We start from the raw sequence: 18,469 nt of genomic DNA, 5'->3' as shown, positions 1-18,469 counted from the left end.
AAGAAGACACCAAAGCTCTTACGAAAGGAAGTGTTCCATAATGCACTTGGCAGCACTAAAACTGTGTTATGAAGCACCAAGGGCATCATATGGATATACTGGCGCTACATATACAAATACTAATCATGAGATAAGATCAAATACCTTCATCGAGATCAATAACTTATTTTTTATGTATTATTGATTATTATGGCTCTTTGTATGTAGATTATTTTATAGTGTTCTTTATTACCACAACGTATTTGTGCTTTTAGTTCATGTGGAAGTTATAGAAGATGCATCTTGAAGATGTAACAAAAGAAAGTCTGAGATGACAAGAAAAAGGAGACTTTTCTAACTATAGGCTACAACTGATATCGAAATTGTTTGCCTGCTGTATCCTAAGCTACTCATTTGTTGTTTGAAGTGAAATTGAACTGCTGTCCACGTTCAACCCCTCCTTCCACTTAAGCTACTTTTTAAGATAAGCTGACTTTTATAATGTTTTTGTCCCTTTCTTGTTTCTGCACTTTTTAGCCGCACTGGTAAAGATTTGTGCAAAGGAATCGCCCTCCAGAAGTTTGAAAAGTTTATTTAGGTGCCGTTTAACTAAAAGGTTGTAAGTTCAGTTTATTTCAACCACATCTAGTTTGGTATAGGCCACTAGGTTACCATAGGTTTACCTGTATTCCAGTTTTCAAACTGATTCTGTCAACGTAAGCTTCTGAAGTAGCACATGCTGTATATGAGCTACCATTATTTCAGCACTTATTATATACCACATTGTTCACTTTTGTGTCTAATAATTTTGGTTTGCATTTTGTTCCATTTCGGTTTTTTTCTAGTATGTTGCAGTTATATTAAATATAGTATACCGTAGACTGTTTGTAGAGAAGCCAAACAGCATTTTTACTGTAGTCTTATTGTACAGTCACGCCACTTATACCTCGCAGTAAATGCTTTCATACTAATGCCCACTCCTGAAATAAGCTCAGATGAAGTTGAAGCCAAATAGCCTAAGTCCAATTTGGCTAAACATTTTAAATTCGTCGCTTAAAGACAAGACATCTGAGCATTTGGTTGGAATCTGGAAGTTAAATGATACTGTCGGTTTGAAAATGGATCATGTAAGCAGAGTAGTCCCTACAGAGATGGTCCACGTTGCTCAAACCCTGCATCTTCCACATGCCCTGACAGCAAATTCCGTTATTTCTACATTGATTCAACGTCTGCGGACGTTGAATCAATGACATGGTGATGATCACAATAACGATGGAAATTGTATAAATTACATAGCACGATATTTTGTAATTTGCTGTTGTACTTGTAAGGGGTTGAAAAGTTGCTTTTACAAGTTGCCCAGCGGTATTTTTCATGGCCTGCAACTTAATTCTTGTTTTCAACGTTTTCAGATAAAAGTAATTGCTCCACTGCAGTGAGCTGTCAGTGATCGCTTTGGTGCTGAACTATACTTTGGTTGAGTGTGGAGAAGTGCAGGGGACACGGGATATCATCAAAGCCAGTCAACTAAACAAAAAATCTGATGGTAAAGGGCCTACTCTTCATTGATGAAGATACTAAAGTACTAAACGCAATAAAGGGCAGACTATTCTTATTCCAGATAGTGTTGACTTTAATCTGTTCAACGTGTAGCACTTTTTATTACAAATGACATAAAAGCATCAACAACAAAAACATCACATGTTTTCTGTTACGGAACAATGTACATTGTAGCATTTGAGGTTGGAACAAAGAAAAAAACGATTTGTAACTGCACAGTATTAAGGCTTATCGTAAAAAAATTATTCGCATATTATTTATTCAAATGAAGTTTTTACTGCAACAAAGTTAATTTACATCGCTAAGCACGTTTCGCCGAAGCTTTTACTTACATTTAATATAAAATCAAGAAGAACAAAGTGTTGGTAAGTTATTGACACTCCTTGGGATGTAGCAGTGAAAACAAGAGACTGTTTCAAGTCTATTGTCAACTACGCAGTTGTTTTTCTTCTGCACATAGGTTTGATGGTATTGATCCACTCTTCTTTTTCTCTTTCAGAAGAAGCTATCATCAAATATAGTGTCCCGGATGCTAATTTGACGCAGAAGAGATGGTCAGGAGGATTTTTCATTCTTAAAGCTAAAAATTTAAAAAATGTTATGTTAAAAATTTCAGTAAAGTAAAAACGAATGAAAACGAATTTTCGTTTTAATACAGAGATTGCTTGTTTGGCTATTTTATTTTTAGTTACAGCATGGCCTTCTCAACAGTTACAGTTAGTCAGAAAACTAAATATAAAACAGGCTTTCAAGATTTTTAGTGAACTAGCAATTAATGTTGATGTTCATCGTATTTATATAGTTAATCATGGCCACCTAAAGATACGGCCTGATTTGTCACATTTTGCAGAAATTTCCAGGTTTTGCCAACTTTGGGCGAACGTTTAAATAATTCTTTCTAAAAATTAGATTTTTACGCTTTGTTTATTCTTTTCCTCAGATGACACAATAGGTTTTAAAATCCTCACATGTTGAAAAACAAAGAAAATTTGATTTCGAAGATTTTAGTCAGACTGTTAATTTTTCAATAACAGTCTGATTTTGCGTTTTTTAACTTACTTTTTCTCATTTGCTACTGCTTCCCCAAGGCAACAAAAAAGTTTTATGTCATTAGGAAACCGCAAAAAGTAAAAACATCTCAAAAAATGTCAGTCAAGCACTAGCAGTAGCTGTAATCAAAATCTGCAAAATGTGACAAATCAGGCGCAACTCCAGGTGGCCATGAGTTAATCTTCACTTTATTGATTTATTGTGTTAAACGTCACGTGGTGGCTGGACTGTTTTTGATTATTATCCAACTTTGTACACCATTTACTTTAACCATGACTTCAACGCTACCAAGTGAATAATTTTTCAAGACTCTTAACTCCGTAGAAAACTCTGGTTATATTAACGGCCAACCTGCGGGCTGTGTCAGTTTATATCCATTATGAGGTTATGGCTGTATTAGTGCAAAAAGCTACTTTGAAGTAGTTTCAATGCTTTTAATATGGATCAACCCAACGTAGCCTAATTGTGCAACTTACCAACTTCCGCTGCAATTGTGCCAACAGAAAACACAGTAGCGCCGTGCAGTGACAGACTGTTAATTGTTTTAGGATTTTTCTTCGAAGGGTCGAAGTAGGAGAAACTGACAGGAAACTTTTGTAGGACGAAACATCTCGGCTTCCAAGATGGCACAATGTGTCCCTGTGATTAGAAAAATTTCAATCACAAAGATAAAAACACTTTTATTATTAAAATGTATACAAGCTGGATTGCTAATTGCTCAATAAAAACCGAGTTAAGCTTGACATAGCTCAACTATAAACAAAACTTTTGTTTTTTTCAGAAAGAAATTTATACCAAACGCATTGTTTGCCACGTTTAAAAAAAGTAGATTTCGCACTTGTGGGAATATACTTAGACAATGCGAAATATTCGTTAACAAGCACTTCATTGTGCAGAAGTCTTGTTCCAGAAGTATGTGGTGTCAATAACCTTCTCCTTTGTAAAGTTACTTACAAAAAAATAAAATTGATTTCGACTAATAAAAATGTGGTGCGATACTGACGAGCCCAGCCTCATGGGCGAAACACGGTGTCTATCGCTGTCAATTCTTGCTACAAATGTGTTAACTCACTCTTTTGAATAGTATTCCTTTCTTTATGACATCACCAGGGGGGAGATCTGCTGGCAGTCCTTCTCGAATAGAGCTTATTTTTGACCTAAAAGTTGGAACAATCATGCGACTGAGAAATTTTGGCACGTTTTACATTACCTTTATATTTTGATTATTATCATTAATTCCATTGGAAATCATGATCCTCGGACTGAGAATTCTCGGAGAGATAAATCCTGGTACGTTCGCATACTTACAGAATGTAAAGGGGTTTTAACCACTGACACAAGCCGGTTACCGAAATGATGATGATGAAACCAAAGACTGGCTGCTCTCTAGTAGCCTTCCAGTGTAGTCCGGGAACATCGTGAATCTGGGGTGATAAAATGATAGACCCTCGGGCCTCGGCCCCAGAGGCTCACACGACGACGACCGAAATGGAAGCGACTAAAGTTTCCACTTATTGTTGTTTTCATGTCATCAGCAAAGCGGCATCGAGCGGCAGCCTAACTACAATGGTAACCTCAATACATTGGCAATGGTCACGCGTGCTTACTTTGATTTTTGTTGCGACTTTGATGACGTTGCATCTTGTCCGCTCGTCGCGTCGATTGTGACGTTGGATGACGTTATAGCTTGTAGTGGCGTTTCGTTACTCAACTGAAGTGATACAATATATTTATTATTATTATTATATGTTGTATCTTATTTTACATTATAGATATATATTATCACTGATCGGAATGCAGGGTATAGTTATAGTTTAAAACCATTTATCAAAACAAAAGTTTGATAATGTTGAAAGTCATCAAAAGATCCAATTAATCGAGAAAATTGTTGTTTACTAAACTGGCAATCAGACAGTGGTAAATTAAAAAGTTTCTTACCAACGTGTAATGTTGAGATTTTGAAAACACATCTTCTTTTAAATCGGGAGTAAGGCAGCTGATCAACCCAGACCGCAACAGCCCTTTCACTGTCTTTTCTGCAGCCTCCGTGGTTGAACCGAGGTGTCTCCACAACCACCGCTGAAGTTCCGCGCCTAACACCAATAAAATTTTTTTTTTAAAAGATTGCCTACATACAACACTTAGTATCATAATTTTCAATCAATTAACTTTAGCGTTAACTAATTAAATTTAGCTCCCTACCACCAAATTTGTAATAGCGTAGACTTCCATGCCTTGTGTTACATAACGCGTGTGATAGAAAGCAAAAAAAGAATATTTCTGGCTACCATTCCACTTAACCGAAACCAAGAATTTGAGCAAACACTTAATTCTTAGCTGTGCTGTAGTCTGCAGTTAAACGTTGAACAGGCGGGTAATTTACCAGAAAATCCCTGTGTATAGTGGATTCCTTCGATCGTTCGTTCTTCAAATTTCACGCCCTCTTGCGGCTTTCCCATTTTCATGAACAATTGAGCGTTCTGACACAAGTCAAGAGAATGTTTGTTGTTGTTGTTAGAATATCCCTCAGAAAAGGGGAGTGGGATTTCCTAAAAAGTTAAAAATACCTTTTTGAGTTTCGGTAAATGTATTTAAATGACAAAATAGTGCATCTGGATGTAATTTTAACGCAATAAAAGTTATATATAGGTTACAATAAAGTGCGAACACGGAATCTGCTCAATTTGTTTAATTTTCAATTTTTTTACGTTATTATTAAGACCACATACAGATCACAAACAATGCATCAACAGTACAAGCAAGATATTGTACAAATATGATAATTCTTTCTGATGTAGCGCAGCAGGAAATAAACTATGATTCATGATTGTTATTACACAAACAAGAAGCTCTTTTTGTCGTTCTGACGTCACAATTAAGGTGGATGTATGATTAGGAATCTCCTATCAATTTGTCACTCGTTTGGTGAATTATATCCAATTACGTCTGTGGTCGGAAGTATAGCCTACCACGAAGTAACAAAAGAGCCTTGTGATTTGTCATATGTGGTTTCACTCCCAATCCCAGACAAACTCGTGGATTTACAAGGCCCCATTCAATATGGATTTCTGTTTCAGTGATGGATTTCAGAACAGCTTCAAACAACTTTAAAATGAAATATTTTCACATCTCATGTAACGATTGTGCTGTATTGTTGAACTACCGTTTGACGCTGAAATTCTCTTTTAAAACTGGAAACTTCAAGTCGAGAAAAGTGAATTAAATACTTACAGATGTGCCGTGGTTCATTTTGTTTATGACGTTCTGTACGGCAACAGTCCATATTCGAAACTCCGATTCGGTGAAGGCTTGAACTAGATACTCAATCCCATTTTCCGTTACAACTTTGAACACGTACTGCATGAACAATACCACAAAGGTTGGTCAAATGCAAAAAAAACTTACTTCTTAAACCCTGTACAGCAGTGGTTTTCAACCTTTTGGGTGGAACGGAACCCAATGAAACATTTCAAAAGCTCGAGGAACCCTGTTCAATAATTTAATTGCCTTATGCAAAAAACATCGTTTGATTAATAAAATTAAATTAAAATACTCATGTTCAGATTTATTTATGTACAATAAAAATACAAACTGTAAAAAATTACATTTATTCTCATAAAAAAATTAATGAGAAACTTGATTTGACCCACCGGTGTACAAACGATTTAACTGTCTGAAAGAACTCCTTGAAGCGAAGAAAACATGTCGACAAAACTTGGCGGGAAAGCAGAAAGTTAAAGGTAATCGCACCACAAGAAAACAGCGAAAATTCGGGATCGCAGCGAACGTGTTAAAGTGTAGCAAATTTATTATTGGGGGCAAACCTAATCAATATTTGATTATATTTAAACAATATGCATATAATAATAAAAATAGAATCTCGAATTTGAATTTAAACTTGCGGAACCCCTAGACTTACTGGTGAAACCTTAGGGCTCCGCGGAACCCTGGTTGAAAACCACTGCTGTACAGTGTACACTGTACAGTGGTATGATAGAGGGTTGCTATTTAGATGGAAGTCACTTTTTGCGTGACAATGAAAGCACGACATAAATATACTTTCATGTTTCTGAGTCATAATTAATACAGCGCTAGCGTGTAACGAGAAAAGTGTAAAAAAGTTAAATCGGTTTTAGGGGGATTTCTAACACCCTGAAAATTCCGTTTTTCTTTAAAATTGTCATAATTCCTAAATAATTTAAATCATGGCAACAAACACGTCGACAAATGTAAAACGTAAAGCGTTGAAAACGTCTGTAACGTATATGCACCAACAGTGGATTTTTCAAGTGGTCATCTTAGGTAATCAAAAATCAATTTGTGACAATTTCATTTGGATCAGTAATCGGCGATTCTAATCAGCGGATTACGGTTGGTAAATAAAAGAAAAATAATTACAGATTAAGTTACTTAATCAGCCGATTTTGTTAATTGGCAAATGATCCGTTGCTGGTGCATCTAACCCCAGTGTGATACCAACATCTCTCGTATGAACAACTTATTCCAATGCTGCCATTTTTCCTCCTCACCTCTCTAGTGTTGTCGCTTTTTGGTGATCCTGTGTTTTGTATTTTGGTCAGAACCGCGTTCAACAAAGATATCCTTCCGCTGGGAACGTTATGTTTTTGATCCTTGTAATATCTCAATGATGATTCGGATAATTTAAACCATCTTACCGTCCAATTGTGACGTACGTGACCCTGAGCATGAAAAACAAAGTCTTGTTTTACACAAACTTATTCAATGATTCAAGAACGTGAACTGTAAACACTGGTTTTGAGATTCCAAAATCAAACTTTTTCACAAAAAGTTCCGTTAAACTGTTTTCATCAATTTAGTCTGAGTGTAACATTCTTTGCTTTTTTCCTTCTTTTTGAAAGCAGAAAATAGGATCTTGATAATTTATTCATCAAAGAAATGGTGCGTCACAATTAAATTTATTGTTAATGTACTTTAGTAGCTGATTCACAACAACATGTCCTTGTTGGACAGCAAACCGTAGACTAGCATTGTTTTAGGAGAAAAATGGATTATGTTCAGGTGCTGAGGGTACAACAACACAGTACCAGGACGCCATATTTGCTTTTAGGCAATTGAGATGGTTTTGGCTTATCGATCATGCAGTGGTTGTGTCAAGACAATCGTTGATATATTTTTACTTCACAGAAGCACTAACTCTTCCATCTATTTCGTCATAATAGTTTGTCATAAATTATGCAATCATATTGACGACTTCAAACAAAATTGCATCTCACCTTTTTCAATAGAAATCCTTCTAAGAACGTTTGCCCACTCATAACGAAGTATTTGCTTTCAGAGTGCTTATGTTGTATCTTATCTTTCACAAATTATCTTACAAACTTCATAAAAAGAAAAAAAGTGGTCAAATTCTGTGAGTTATGCGATGAATTTTGAAAGAAACTCAGGCGCCGATGTTTTCTAAAAACTTCTTGGTCACACTTTGATATTTTGAGGATAATTCAACCAACTATAAAGACCATTATGCTACGTTTTTGCTAATTTTTGTCAATAAAAAACGCTTTGAGAAATTTTTTTGAAGTTGTCAGGTCATTCGAAAAACGTTAAAAATAGTGCCGAATGTTATTTTTGCTAGGCACTCAACAAAGGAGCAGATTTAGGATAACAATGTACTCAGGTACTCCTCAACAGGGCTGCACTGACACTGTCTGCTTTGAGAAGCGCTGAGAGCAACACATAATATGTATTGGATACAGCGCTATGCAAAATATATAACTATTATTTTTAAAACAGGGCTTCATGGTTGCTACACTTTTATACTTGAAATTAAAACACTGAGAAGCACCTTTTAAAATTGAGACATTGCTAATTCTGACATGAAAACGCCAGACCTCATGATGTCAAAGGGCTTATAAGCTTACTGTAGGCTACAAGGCTATTTATTTGAAACGTACCCGATAATTTATGCAAAGTGAAATAAAATTTCCAGTTTTGACTTCTCATGAATAAATGATTCGTACAACCTGGACCTGCTAATGCAAAAATAAAAAACAATGCTCTTGAAAAATATTTTTTGTCAGAAGAGGACATTTACGCTTTTACCAAAGTCAACATACTTTAGTATTATCATTTGCTTTGGTTTAATCACTGTGTCTGGATATAGATTTCTAATGCAAAGTTGAAATACATATTGCTCTCTTGATAACGATTTTCTATAGCTGGGGTTGGATTTTGTTACCTCCACACTTGCTGGCTCACACCCACATTATTCCATACTTCCGCACAAACAAAGTTTCTTTGCAGTTTAGAACTCAAACAATAAAGACAATTTTATGAGTATTACCTCACAGCAATTTATGCAAGCTGTGCAAAAACTGTCCATTATTTTGCTGATCCTGTTTTTCTGCGTCTAAGAGCTCATTGTAATCAACATAATAAGTAACGCTTTCGGTGATGGCACAATGCGTCACTTCTTTTCATTATTTAGGAGCGTTGAAATGAATAAACAGCCTCATGATTGTACCAACGTCACAGCTTCTTATACCAAAATACGAAAACCACCTTAGCTTGCAAGTATTACATCAACCCTTTATCTATGCGGTAATAATGCGAGTGTGGTATGAGGCATTATGTATGTCTACTAATATATATATGTTTAGGCAAAGGCTTCAAGTCTATTTAAAACTTCACTTTAGTAGCTCATGTCACGGAAATAGTGCTGTTGTAAAACGTTGGTTGCGTAAGAAATGTTAGTTGCAAGAAGCAACATTGAAAGTTGGTATGACCTCATCTGAACCACAAAATAAAGTAATACGATCGTAATACTGAATCTTGCTGATAAACATTTTTGTAATCACACGATTCTGATGGAATGACAAATAACGTACAAGTGATGAATCTCATTCAAGAATACGGAATGATAAACATTCAAAGAACTGCTATTTCAACAGAACTAATTTTTTCGACTTTTTGATGTTTGTGTTAAAGGAATCCCTCCTCGTTGTAATGACAACATCAATGCCACAAGAGACGTGTGTTGCGTGTTTATTTGTTATCAGTTGCATAGTCGAATATTGAATGCACTGGATAGTCGTACAAATGGGCGCTGGTTCGACACCGCTCAAGAGCATGTGGCTGTGTCTAAATCTAAGGCATAGCTCAGTGTCCGCCCCGATAGCTCAGTTGGTTAGCGCGTTACTTCGTGAACGAAGAAGCTTCAAGATCAAGCGGCCCTGGTTCGACTCTCGGGGTGTGCGCTTGAGCAACGCATTGTAAGGACTTCTCTCCATTCAGCGACAGCTAGTGAATGGAATAATTCCCCGGCAACAAAACTTCAGCAATCGGAAAACTTCACTCTGTCAATCTCGGTAACCGGCTCTGTGTCAAGAGTCAATACAAGTGTTCGAAACTACCATGTATAACCTATCAAGGCTTTGACAGTCCGAGGATAAAGATTTAAAACCAAAACTAAACCTAAGGCACTTAATAACATGCCTGAAGGTGAACACGAAATTGCCTTCCTTGCTTTCCCGTCTACTTGATCTAAATCTTCCGCTACCTGGCGCAAGCTTGGACACGGCGACAAGTAGATTTGCTGCGACCAATGAACTGACGAAACAAACTAAGCAAGAACATCAAAAGTTTGGTACAGATAAAAATGACAGGTGGTTTTTATCTAGTTTTTGCCATGCAATATTTTTGAAAGTGTACAAACAAAGATGAAGGTAGGTGACAATGCAAAACGATGAATGTTAAATTCTTCGGTGCCTTTTGCATTGAGATTTACGTATACTTAAAGAATTTACGTACGTGACGCAGCATTATGTAATAATACACCTTTTGGGTGTGTGTGTTTCAGGCAATATGTCACCCAACCAAACAAGCCGAGCATATAGCCGAGTGGTTAGAGCCCAGGTATAGCGGTCGAAAGGGCGCAGGTTCAACACCGCTCAAGAGCATGTAGCTGTGCTTTTGGCAACACACTTGCTTGAAAATGGTCAAGAAGATTGCTTTTCCGTCAACTTAATCTAAATCTTCAACTACCAGCCCTGGACAGGGCAAAAAAGAGTCGACAATATTTCGCCAGGGCTACATCATCTACTGTTTTGACGTAATACTTTTTTTTTGTCGTTTCTGTTAAATATATAAAAATAATTACGCACTCATCTTCCAATGCCAACAACCATTTTAGTTGGTTGTATGTCTTTTTCATTTCATTAGCGTTACATCATTCTCATGTGGCGTTTAAGAATTGCTTTCCGGTTTTCTCGTGTAGAGAACAGACATAGTTATTTTTATGTCTGATTACTATAATCAGCCCGTTACAAACATCAATATACGTTAAATAAAAGCTTACAAACTTTAAATATCCCTTCCATCAGAGCAAGTTGTTTTGTCAGGTTTTTTTTTTCTGAAAGTCTATTAGGGTACATTTGTTTGCAGTTAGAGTTGGATAAATTGCATAAGCTTCAGTTCACTGCAGTACAATTATACCATCAAATTTTTTAATTACACTTTTCTGAAATTTTCAAATTACAATTACATCTAAATGTACTGCAATTAACTACACGTTTCAATTACAAAAAACAAATGTTTCAATGTTTGTGTTACATGATTTTGTCAAGAACAGTAGAATCACATTTGATAAGGATTAGGTTGCGAAAATTGTCTGTACCCAGAAAGTTCCTTATTGCGGTATAAAAGTTACCAGCTATTGAAAACTGTTTTTCTGTTGGGGCTGGTGTTGCAGTTAGCTCTAAATCTAATTGTTAAAGTAATTGTAATTTGACGCATTTTTGTTTTATTGACAATTACATTACATAACAACAAAAGTCTCAATTACATGAAAATATGCAATTAATTACAATTAATTACAATTGTAATTGAGCCAACCCTCTTAGCAGTTATGACCAAATCCAAAGGTTTTATTTTACAAATATAAAGTAAGCTTAGTCGTATTTAATTTAAAGATTGTCACAATTTTGTATTTTTTGTAATGGAAAAAAACTATAATTCTTTTTCACAAATAAAAATACTTTTAAAAGTAAAACTTCTGACGTCACTGCCCTTAATACTACATTTGCAATTTTCAAATTAAGTTGAGCCAGCATTGATGGAAGCAGTCACTGGTTTGGATTATGAAATTCAAAGCCTACGTCACTAAGACTAAACAAGGAAACCAAGAATAATGATGTTTTGCACTACTGACATTGATGATGCAATAACAAACAAAATTAAAAAATTCTAAATTCCCGCATGCTGTAATAACCATGAAATATCCAGAAGATTTTAATTAAACTTGACACAATTGTTTGGCCTACTATAGAAAGCTGCAAACGAAACTGATGTGGAAAGAAAATAACTTGTTGTATTTATAGCAACTGTTTCACGACCCACTAGTTGCTTCGTAATGTCAGTGCTTCAATTAATTACCTTCGAAACAACCCTAACTAAATTCTGATGATTATGTTTGGTAATAATTCTACATGGCTAAATAAGGTTTTCGTATTTAAATTAAAGTGAATAGTGTTTAGCTTGTGCATTTAAGCTATTGTTATGGACAGTTGAAATATAATGACGCAATTGTCTACTATGAGCAGTGCGTGCACTTTGTCGTTTCATTTTTTTTCTTGAATTGAACCAGTTGTGGGATTCGACCAGTTTGCGCGAATCGCTTCCTAAACATAAACAAGTTTGCAGAACTGTTTCTGGTCAAATTTCTTGAGTGAACCCAGTAGCGGATCTAGGGGAAGGGCTTGGTTACTTGAGCCCCTCTCCCAAAATTCTAGAAGAAAAAAACATGTAAATTTCTACGTTTTTGCAAAAGTATTGAGCTTGCTTTGCTTACTCAGTTCTTCTGTTATTAACGTAACGGGTGGCAACGAGATCAAATCGTTTCAGCAGTAGCACCCCTTCAAAAAAATGTTTGAAATCCTTCTGTCGTGATAGAAAATATATTTAAAGTATAATTTCAATTTTGAACCAAAACTCGTCACTAAAACTTCTACAAAAATCCAGTTTTCAATTTGAGGAATTTAGTCAAATATAAGGTAGGCTACGCGTTTTGATAAAAAAATACTATGATTATGTAACTTGAAAATGTACAAAAAGTAGTCAAAACAAGGTTAAATTTGTTAAATTTTTGTGGACCAAACATTTAATGTTCTTGCGTCATCTTGCAAATGTAGATTATTCAAAATATTTTTTTCTAAATCGGTTACTCAGTGAGCTGCATATATCAGTACGCATGAGGCTGTCTACATTGCCAAAGGGGTTCCTACATTTTTAGTGTGGCTAAAAATATTTTTTGAAAAATTGTGCATAGGCCTACGTGACTTTGAACTGTTTCCCGTATGAAATATTTATTACAGCAAATAAAATTGTTAGGTGACCTAAGTACTGTACTTGTAGGCCTACTTTTGAATATTCATCCAAAGAACAAGTTGACCGTCAATAATGGGTAAGTGGGCGAACCAGTTGTCAACTTGATTGCATCCCACCTATGAAGTACAGTGAGCACAGTAGTCATTTATATTTCATGACCAACAATACCGTTTATGATATCACACGAAAGCCAAGTTAAACGAATGTGGTAACCTCGTTATTTTTATGCTGTTTTCACGTGGGCACGCATCTCAAAAAAACCTGTAGATCTCGTGAGAAACCAGCTTGAAAAGCGCACCAGTATTGGTTGTGTTGCCTGTGTGCCCTGAACGCTTCTAAACGCGCAATAGATTGAGTTTCGCTTTTAGCAACATGATCGTTACTTACTTCACCTGTTTTAGCCTGCTGATGCTGCGAGTTTGCTGTTGTAATAGCGAATTGCAGTAGCTTTCGGAACACAGTCCCCCCTAGACATGTGCTATGACAAACATAAATATGTTTCTAAACATATTTATGCAACTTTTCACTCATTGTTTTACCTAATATTCGGCCTAGTCACCTAATGGTTTTATCCTTGTACAAATAATGGAGTTGACTTTCAAGCTAGAAAAAATAATCCATTTTTCATTTTCAATGTCTGCAGACGTTGAATTAATGTAAAAAAATACAAACTTTCTATCTTGGTTCTTATCTCCTCAGGTCATCACTGATAAGACAAATTTTTATCACATGCTATAAAAACAAAACAGCAACAGACCTGCAAGTATTGCTGTGGTGACGTATCTGTTACGTCATAAACCTTACCTTGGCAAGTCACAATCAACCTTATTCATTCACATTGTTTGAACTTCGTGTTTGTTTTCTTCAAGTATAACTACAGCGAACTAGCTCGATCAAAAAGATACGAATAATACTTCTACAAAAGCACTTGCTACAATACAAAGTCAAACACTGATTTATTGTTACAGAAATTTGTGCTCCGGAAAACTACTGATAGAGCTGGAATAAAATTTCATACGTTTTATTTTTATGTTTTTTTAATTATAAGGAATATGATTCAGATGCGCTATTCACTTTAAAGTTTAAAAGCTGTAGGGTGAAAAAAATCGGTTATGGCCGTTGCGAGAATAATTTAGGCCCGGTACCAATAAGATCTTCGTGCTCCAAATCAAGGCACTTTTAAGAAAAGTGCACTATGTCCAAAAATACGAGGTAGCTTTTTCCAATTCCCGATCCCCTTAGAAATGTTTCGGGCCCCAAAACTTTATCGGGTCCTGGTCCAAAAGTACCCCCTGGAAAGTACCACCTGTCAACGCTACTGGTTGTAACCATACGGTAGGCTACTATAGAGATTACGAAGTACCGGTAGCTGCATTAATTTGAGGTTAAAAATAACTTAAATCTTAGAATCTCGTCAAAATTTGCAGGTTTGCAATAATTCTATTCAAAGACAACTATTAAAAAGAAAATTGAATGGAAAACGAAATAGGGGCTAACCACCACGGATTTCGACTAAGTATATTAAAGACTGGTCCGGATTTGATTACAGCATTGCAATAGAAACATCTCACAACAAAGAAAATCTCCGTTTCCTTGTCTCTAACCCTTGACGAGAAGAAGGAACTTAATGATGATAATAATAACGATTTGTAGACAGCCTACTAATAACGTAGCGTGGCTGCGTGGCATATGGTTAACAGTAGGCAATTGGCTACATTCGTGGCTTCTACATATACTTTATTGAGCAAGGTCTTCGTAATCGTTTCATTACTCATAAAGACTAATCCATTTATATCGGGCTATTTCGAATTAATGGGAGGAATATATAGAAAAGAAATCAGAATATCCGGGAGTCATGTCTCACTACAACACGGGTAAATAATTATGAGACGTGCACATAGGCCATTTAATAGCATATTGACACCATTGTATTGTAAGTAGCCATTGAAAGCTGTAAAATGTTGAATAAACTTCACATTTTAACTTAAAATTCACAACTTCAAACAAATGAGAATATCAACCGATGCTTGGCGGCGTCGATCCAAAATGGAAAGGCTCAGCAACGTTTTTTTTTGTTTTTTTGAGTGCTTAGATAGGGACGGTAGTCGGTACATTACGGGACGCGCAACTTCGTTGTTCCTTCAACATTACAAGGGTCAATTGCCAATTTGACAATTTTTTTAAGCTTTACTGCAGGCTTGCTTTCAACCAAAAATCTTAAATTACTTTAAAACCAACTTAACTCTTCTTATATAACCCATAAGGAAAATATTTTGTAAAATAGAAAAAAACTTAACCCTTCTAGTGTTGCGGATAAGCCAAAAGCGGATGAAGTTTCGCACCCCTTTGATCTTGTTGTATTTCCAGACGTTTAATATAAAATAAACAATAATAATTGTAGCGATAGCCAACCAAGCGAGAAAACCATTTACCTCTTGTTACTTACTGATTCAGTGTATGAAATCAACGCAATATATAGTAAGAAAGATACGTAAAGCAATCAACTGAGGAACGTGGTACAGAACGCTCAATTGATTACACGCGCAGTGCGGTGGTAATCAATTCCAACGTCTGTACCAGAAAACGCTGAACTGTGATTATGTAGTGACGCTGGTCACGAGTTACATATATTCAACGTAAATAAAATGACGACTATAACACCTCCCCCGATAATTTTTATACACAAAGAAAAATATGAACAAGACACCGAATTAATCAATAACTCTCAAAGTCCGAAACGGGCCGGAGGTCTGCGGCGACGGCTCGACCTTCGTGGGTTGTGTGGCCCGAATTCCGGTACAGTCGGTGTGTCGTCCGAATCCGTTCGAGCTGAGGTGGAGACAGCGGAGGAGTCGACTGTTGGTGCAGGAGTTTCTCCTGGTCCTCCGATGATGCATAGCGAGGTTGCAGTTGGTCCATATGGCGCCTCCACGTCGGACCATGTGGCAGCAGACGTACCAGGAAGATTCGGCTACCCTGTCGCTTAATCACCTCGGCTGGAACCCAACGAGGATCCTGGCTCCGTCGTGGAGTGAATGATAGCGCGTAACAGGGATCTCCCGGTTTGAAATGTCGTTTTGTAACTTCAGAGGCGTCCGTGTTGTGAGGGTTTTGTCGGGGTACCACTTGAGACGGTGTGGGGAGAAGCGTGTCGATCTTGGTTCAAATCTGACGATTGTTGAGTAATTGGCTTGGAGAGTAGCCACTCGGAGTGGGCGTGCGTCGATACTGCTGTAGGAATTCCAAGACGGCTTGTTTCGGAGGCAGGGAAGATTTGCGAAGTGCTTGCTTGAACGTACGTACGAGGCGCTCCGCTGCTCCATTGGTTTCCGGATGGTAAGGGGCACCCGTGATGTGCACCATACCCCTCTCCTTACAGAAAGTTTGAAATTCTGTGGATTTAAAAGTAGTAGCATTATCGGTAAAAATGAGCAAAATCTTCTTCTAGCAGGTTGATAGTAGCTGTTGACGATAAGGAAGTAGTAGCATGAAAACATGGGTATTTAGAAAAAGCATCAATGCTGAGTAACCAATGGTAACCCATGAATTCTACCGCATGATCTATGTGTAAGCGACTCCACGGTGCTTCTGGAACCGTCCATGATTGGACCTGGGTTTTAGATTGCGGTTGATATTCGCCACAGGTACTGCACTTGTGACAAAGTTCCGCGATGTCTCGATCGATGTTTGGCCAGTAGACGGACGTCCTTGCCAACTGCTTCATTCTCTCAATGCCGAAATGTCCTTCATGAAGCAACTGAAGGACGGAAGGGATGACCACTCTGGAACCGTAAAGTAGACATCCGTAACAAGTAGAAAGAGAGTCTGCGTACTTACGGAACGGTTCGACCGGGTCTTGTGGAGAAGACTTGGCCGGCCATCCTTCATGAATGAAACGCATTACCGTGGAAATGATAGGATCTTTAGAAGAATCTTTACGCAGTGAGGCGGCATTTGGGGTCTGGGCCTGCAAATCCAAAGCATCGATAGCACAGACGATATCAATGTCATCCGCACTTTCCTCTTCATCGAAGACTTTATCCCGTCCTGCTGGTAAGCGACTCAAAGCATCAGCGTTTTGATGATCCTTTGTCTTCCTGTACTCAATAGTGTATGTAAATTGCGACAAAAAGAGTGCCCAACGAGCCAAACGATTTGCTGCCAAAGAAGGTGTCGATTTGGTCGGGCCAAAAAGACTAAGCAATGGTTTATGATCTGTGACCAAAATGAATGATCTACCAAAAAGATATTGATAGAATTTCTTTAGCGCAAAAATTATCGACAAAGCCTCTTTCTGAATTTGACTATAGTTTCTCTGAGAGGCTGTTAATACTTTTGAAACGTTTGCTATAGGCCGTTCTGTGTCATCTGGGTAACGGTGAAACAAAGTAGCACCGATGCCCACACTAGAAGCATCACATGCGATACCTACCGGAAGTGACGCATTGAAATATGTAAGAACTTTATCAGTAGAAAGATAATGCTTCAGCTGAACAAAAGAGTTTTTCTCTTGTTTTCCCCATCTCCAAGGAATGTCCTTTTTCGTGAGATGGTATAGTGGTTCTGCTACAGTAGAAGCGTTCAACGGTAGAAACTTCGAGTAAAATTGTAAGGAACCTAAAAACGAACGAAGAGAAGATACGTCAGTGGGGGCAGACATCTCCAGTACGGCGTTTACCTTGGGACCTTTGGAGATGCCCTGCCTGGACAAAATGTGTCCGAGATACTCTACCTGAGGTTGTGCAAACTTACACTTGTCTTTCCTACACCTCAGGCCTTTTGAGTGAAGTCGATCGAGGAGCCGTCTAAGATTCTGGAGATGCTCCTCAGCAGTAGTGCCACTGACAAGAATGTCGTCTAGGTAGACTGCGACCCCTGGAAGGTCGGCTGTAAGGTCGTCCATGATCTTCTGAAAATAACCTGGAACAGAAGATATGCCAAAAGGTAAAACATTTTGTAAAAGTACGCCACGGTGAGTGCTTAATGCGAGTCGTTTTCGACTGTCAGGACCAAGTCGAATCTGATTGTAGGCATCAGCCAAGTCTATCTTGCTGAAACCGTACCCACCACCCAACTTTTGCATTAAGTCTTCTGGTAAGGGTAACGGGTGACGATGGATCTCCAGGGAAGGGTTCACCGTGACTGAATAATCGCCACATATGCGTAACTTGGCCTTCGCTTCTGAAGAGTTTGAAGGCTTACGGACTGGAACAACCGGTGTGCCCCAATCGCAAAACTGAACTGGTGTCCATACACCACGTGCAATGCCCGAATCATAGGCTTGTGCTAAGTCCTCCTTTAGCGCGAAAGGTACAGGCCTAGGTTTGAGAAAAACAGGTTTAGCATCAGACTTAAAATCTATGTCTAGTACATAATCTCGTAAGCACCCGAGTTCAGGCTTAAAAACATCTTTGAACTCGTCACATAAGAGGGAGCATGCTTTCTCCAGACTCTTATCAGGCTTGTCGTATGACTGGATACTCTGTAAAGTAGAATAGTTAGACAGAAGGAATTTATC

The 18,469-nt window shown here is 37.5% G+C and overlaps 1 protein-coding gene across 1 annotated transcript; it reads right to left on the bottom strand.

Annotated features, from left to right (window-relative positions):
- Positions 1-1,611: 1,611 nt before the first annotated feature.
- LOC145778766 (pleckstrin-2-like) lies at positions 1,612-7,968 on the bottom strand. The gene is made up of 9 exons (XM_082590342.1): positions 7,845-7,968; positions 7,119-7,289; positions 5,821-5,946; positions 4,973-5,138; positions 4,528-4,682; positions 4,197-4,300; positions 3,662-3,746; positions 3,066-3,228; positions 1,612-2,119 (listed from the first exon to the last, which is right to left on the bottom strand). Exons 1-9 carry the CDS (start codon positions 7,884-7,886, stop codon positions 1,971-1,973), a joined length of 1,161 nt encoding a protein of 386 aa, XP_082446468.1. The 5' UTR covers positions 7,887-7,968; the 3' UTR covers positions 1,612-1,970.
- Between the last annotated feature and the right edge of the window lie 10,501 nt (positions 7,969-18,469).

This window comes from Aplidium turbinatum, chromosome 10 (assembly GCF_918807975.1).
Source record: "Aplidium turbinatum chromosome 10, kaAplTurb1.1, whole genome shotgun sequence".
NCBI classification, from domain to species: domain Eukaryota; kingdom Metazoa; phylum Chordata; class Ascidiacea; order Aplousobranchia; family Polyclinidae; genus Aplidium; species Aplidium turbinatum.
This window is presented reverse-complemented; position numbering and strand designations above follow the sequence as displayed.

What these genes read in the sequence shown, in the direction of transcription:
- LOC145778766 (XM_082590342.1), bottom strand. Translation starts at nt 7,886, where the DNA reads ATGAGTGGGCAAACGTTCTTAGAAGGATTTCTATTGAAAAAG. An exon ending in AAGGATTTCTATTGAAAAAG is followed by an intron (nt 7,290 to 7,844) that starts GTGAGATGCAAT and finishes TTTCATGCTCAG; the next exon opens with GGTCACGTACGTCACAATTG. An exon ending in AAGGAATACTATTCAAAAGA is followed by an intron (nt 3,229 to 3,661) that starts GTGAGTTAACAC and finishes TTCTAATCACAG; the next exon opens with GGACACATTGTGCCATCTTG.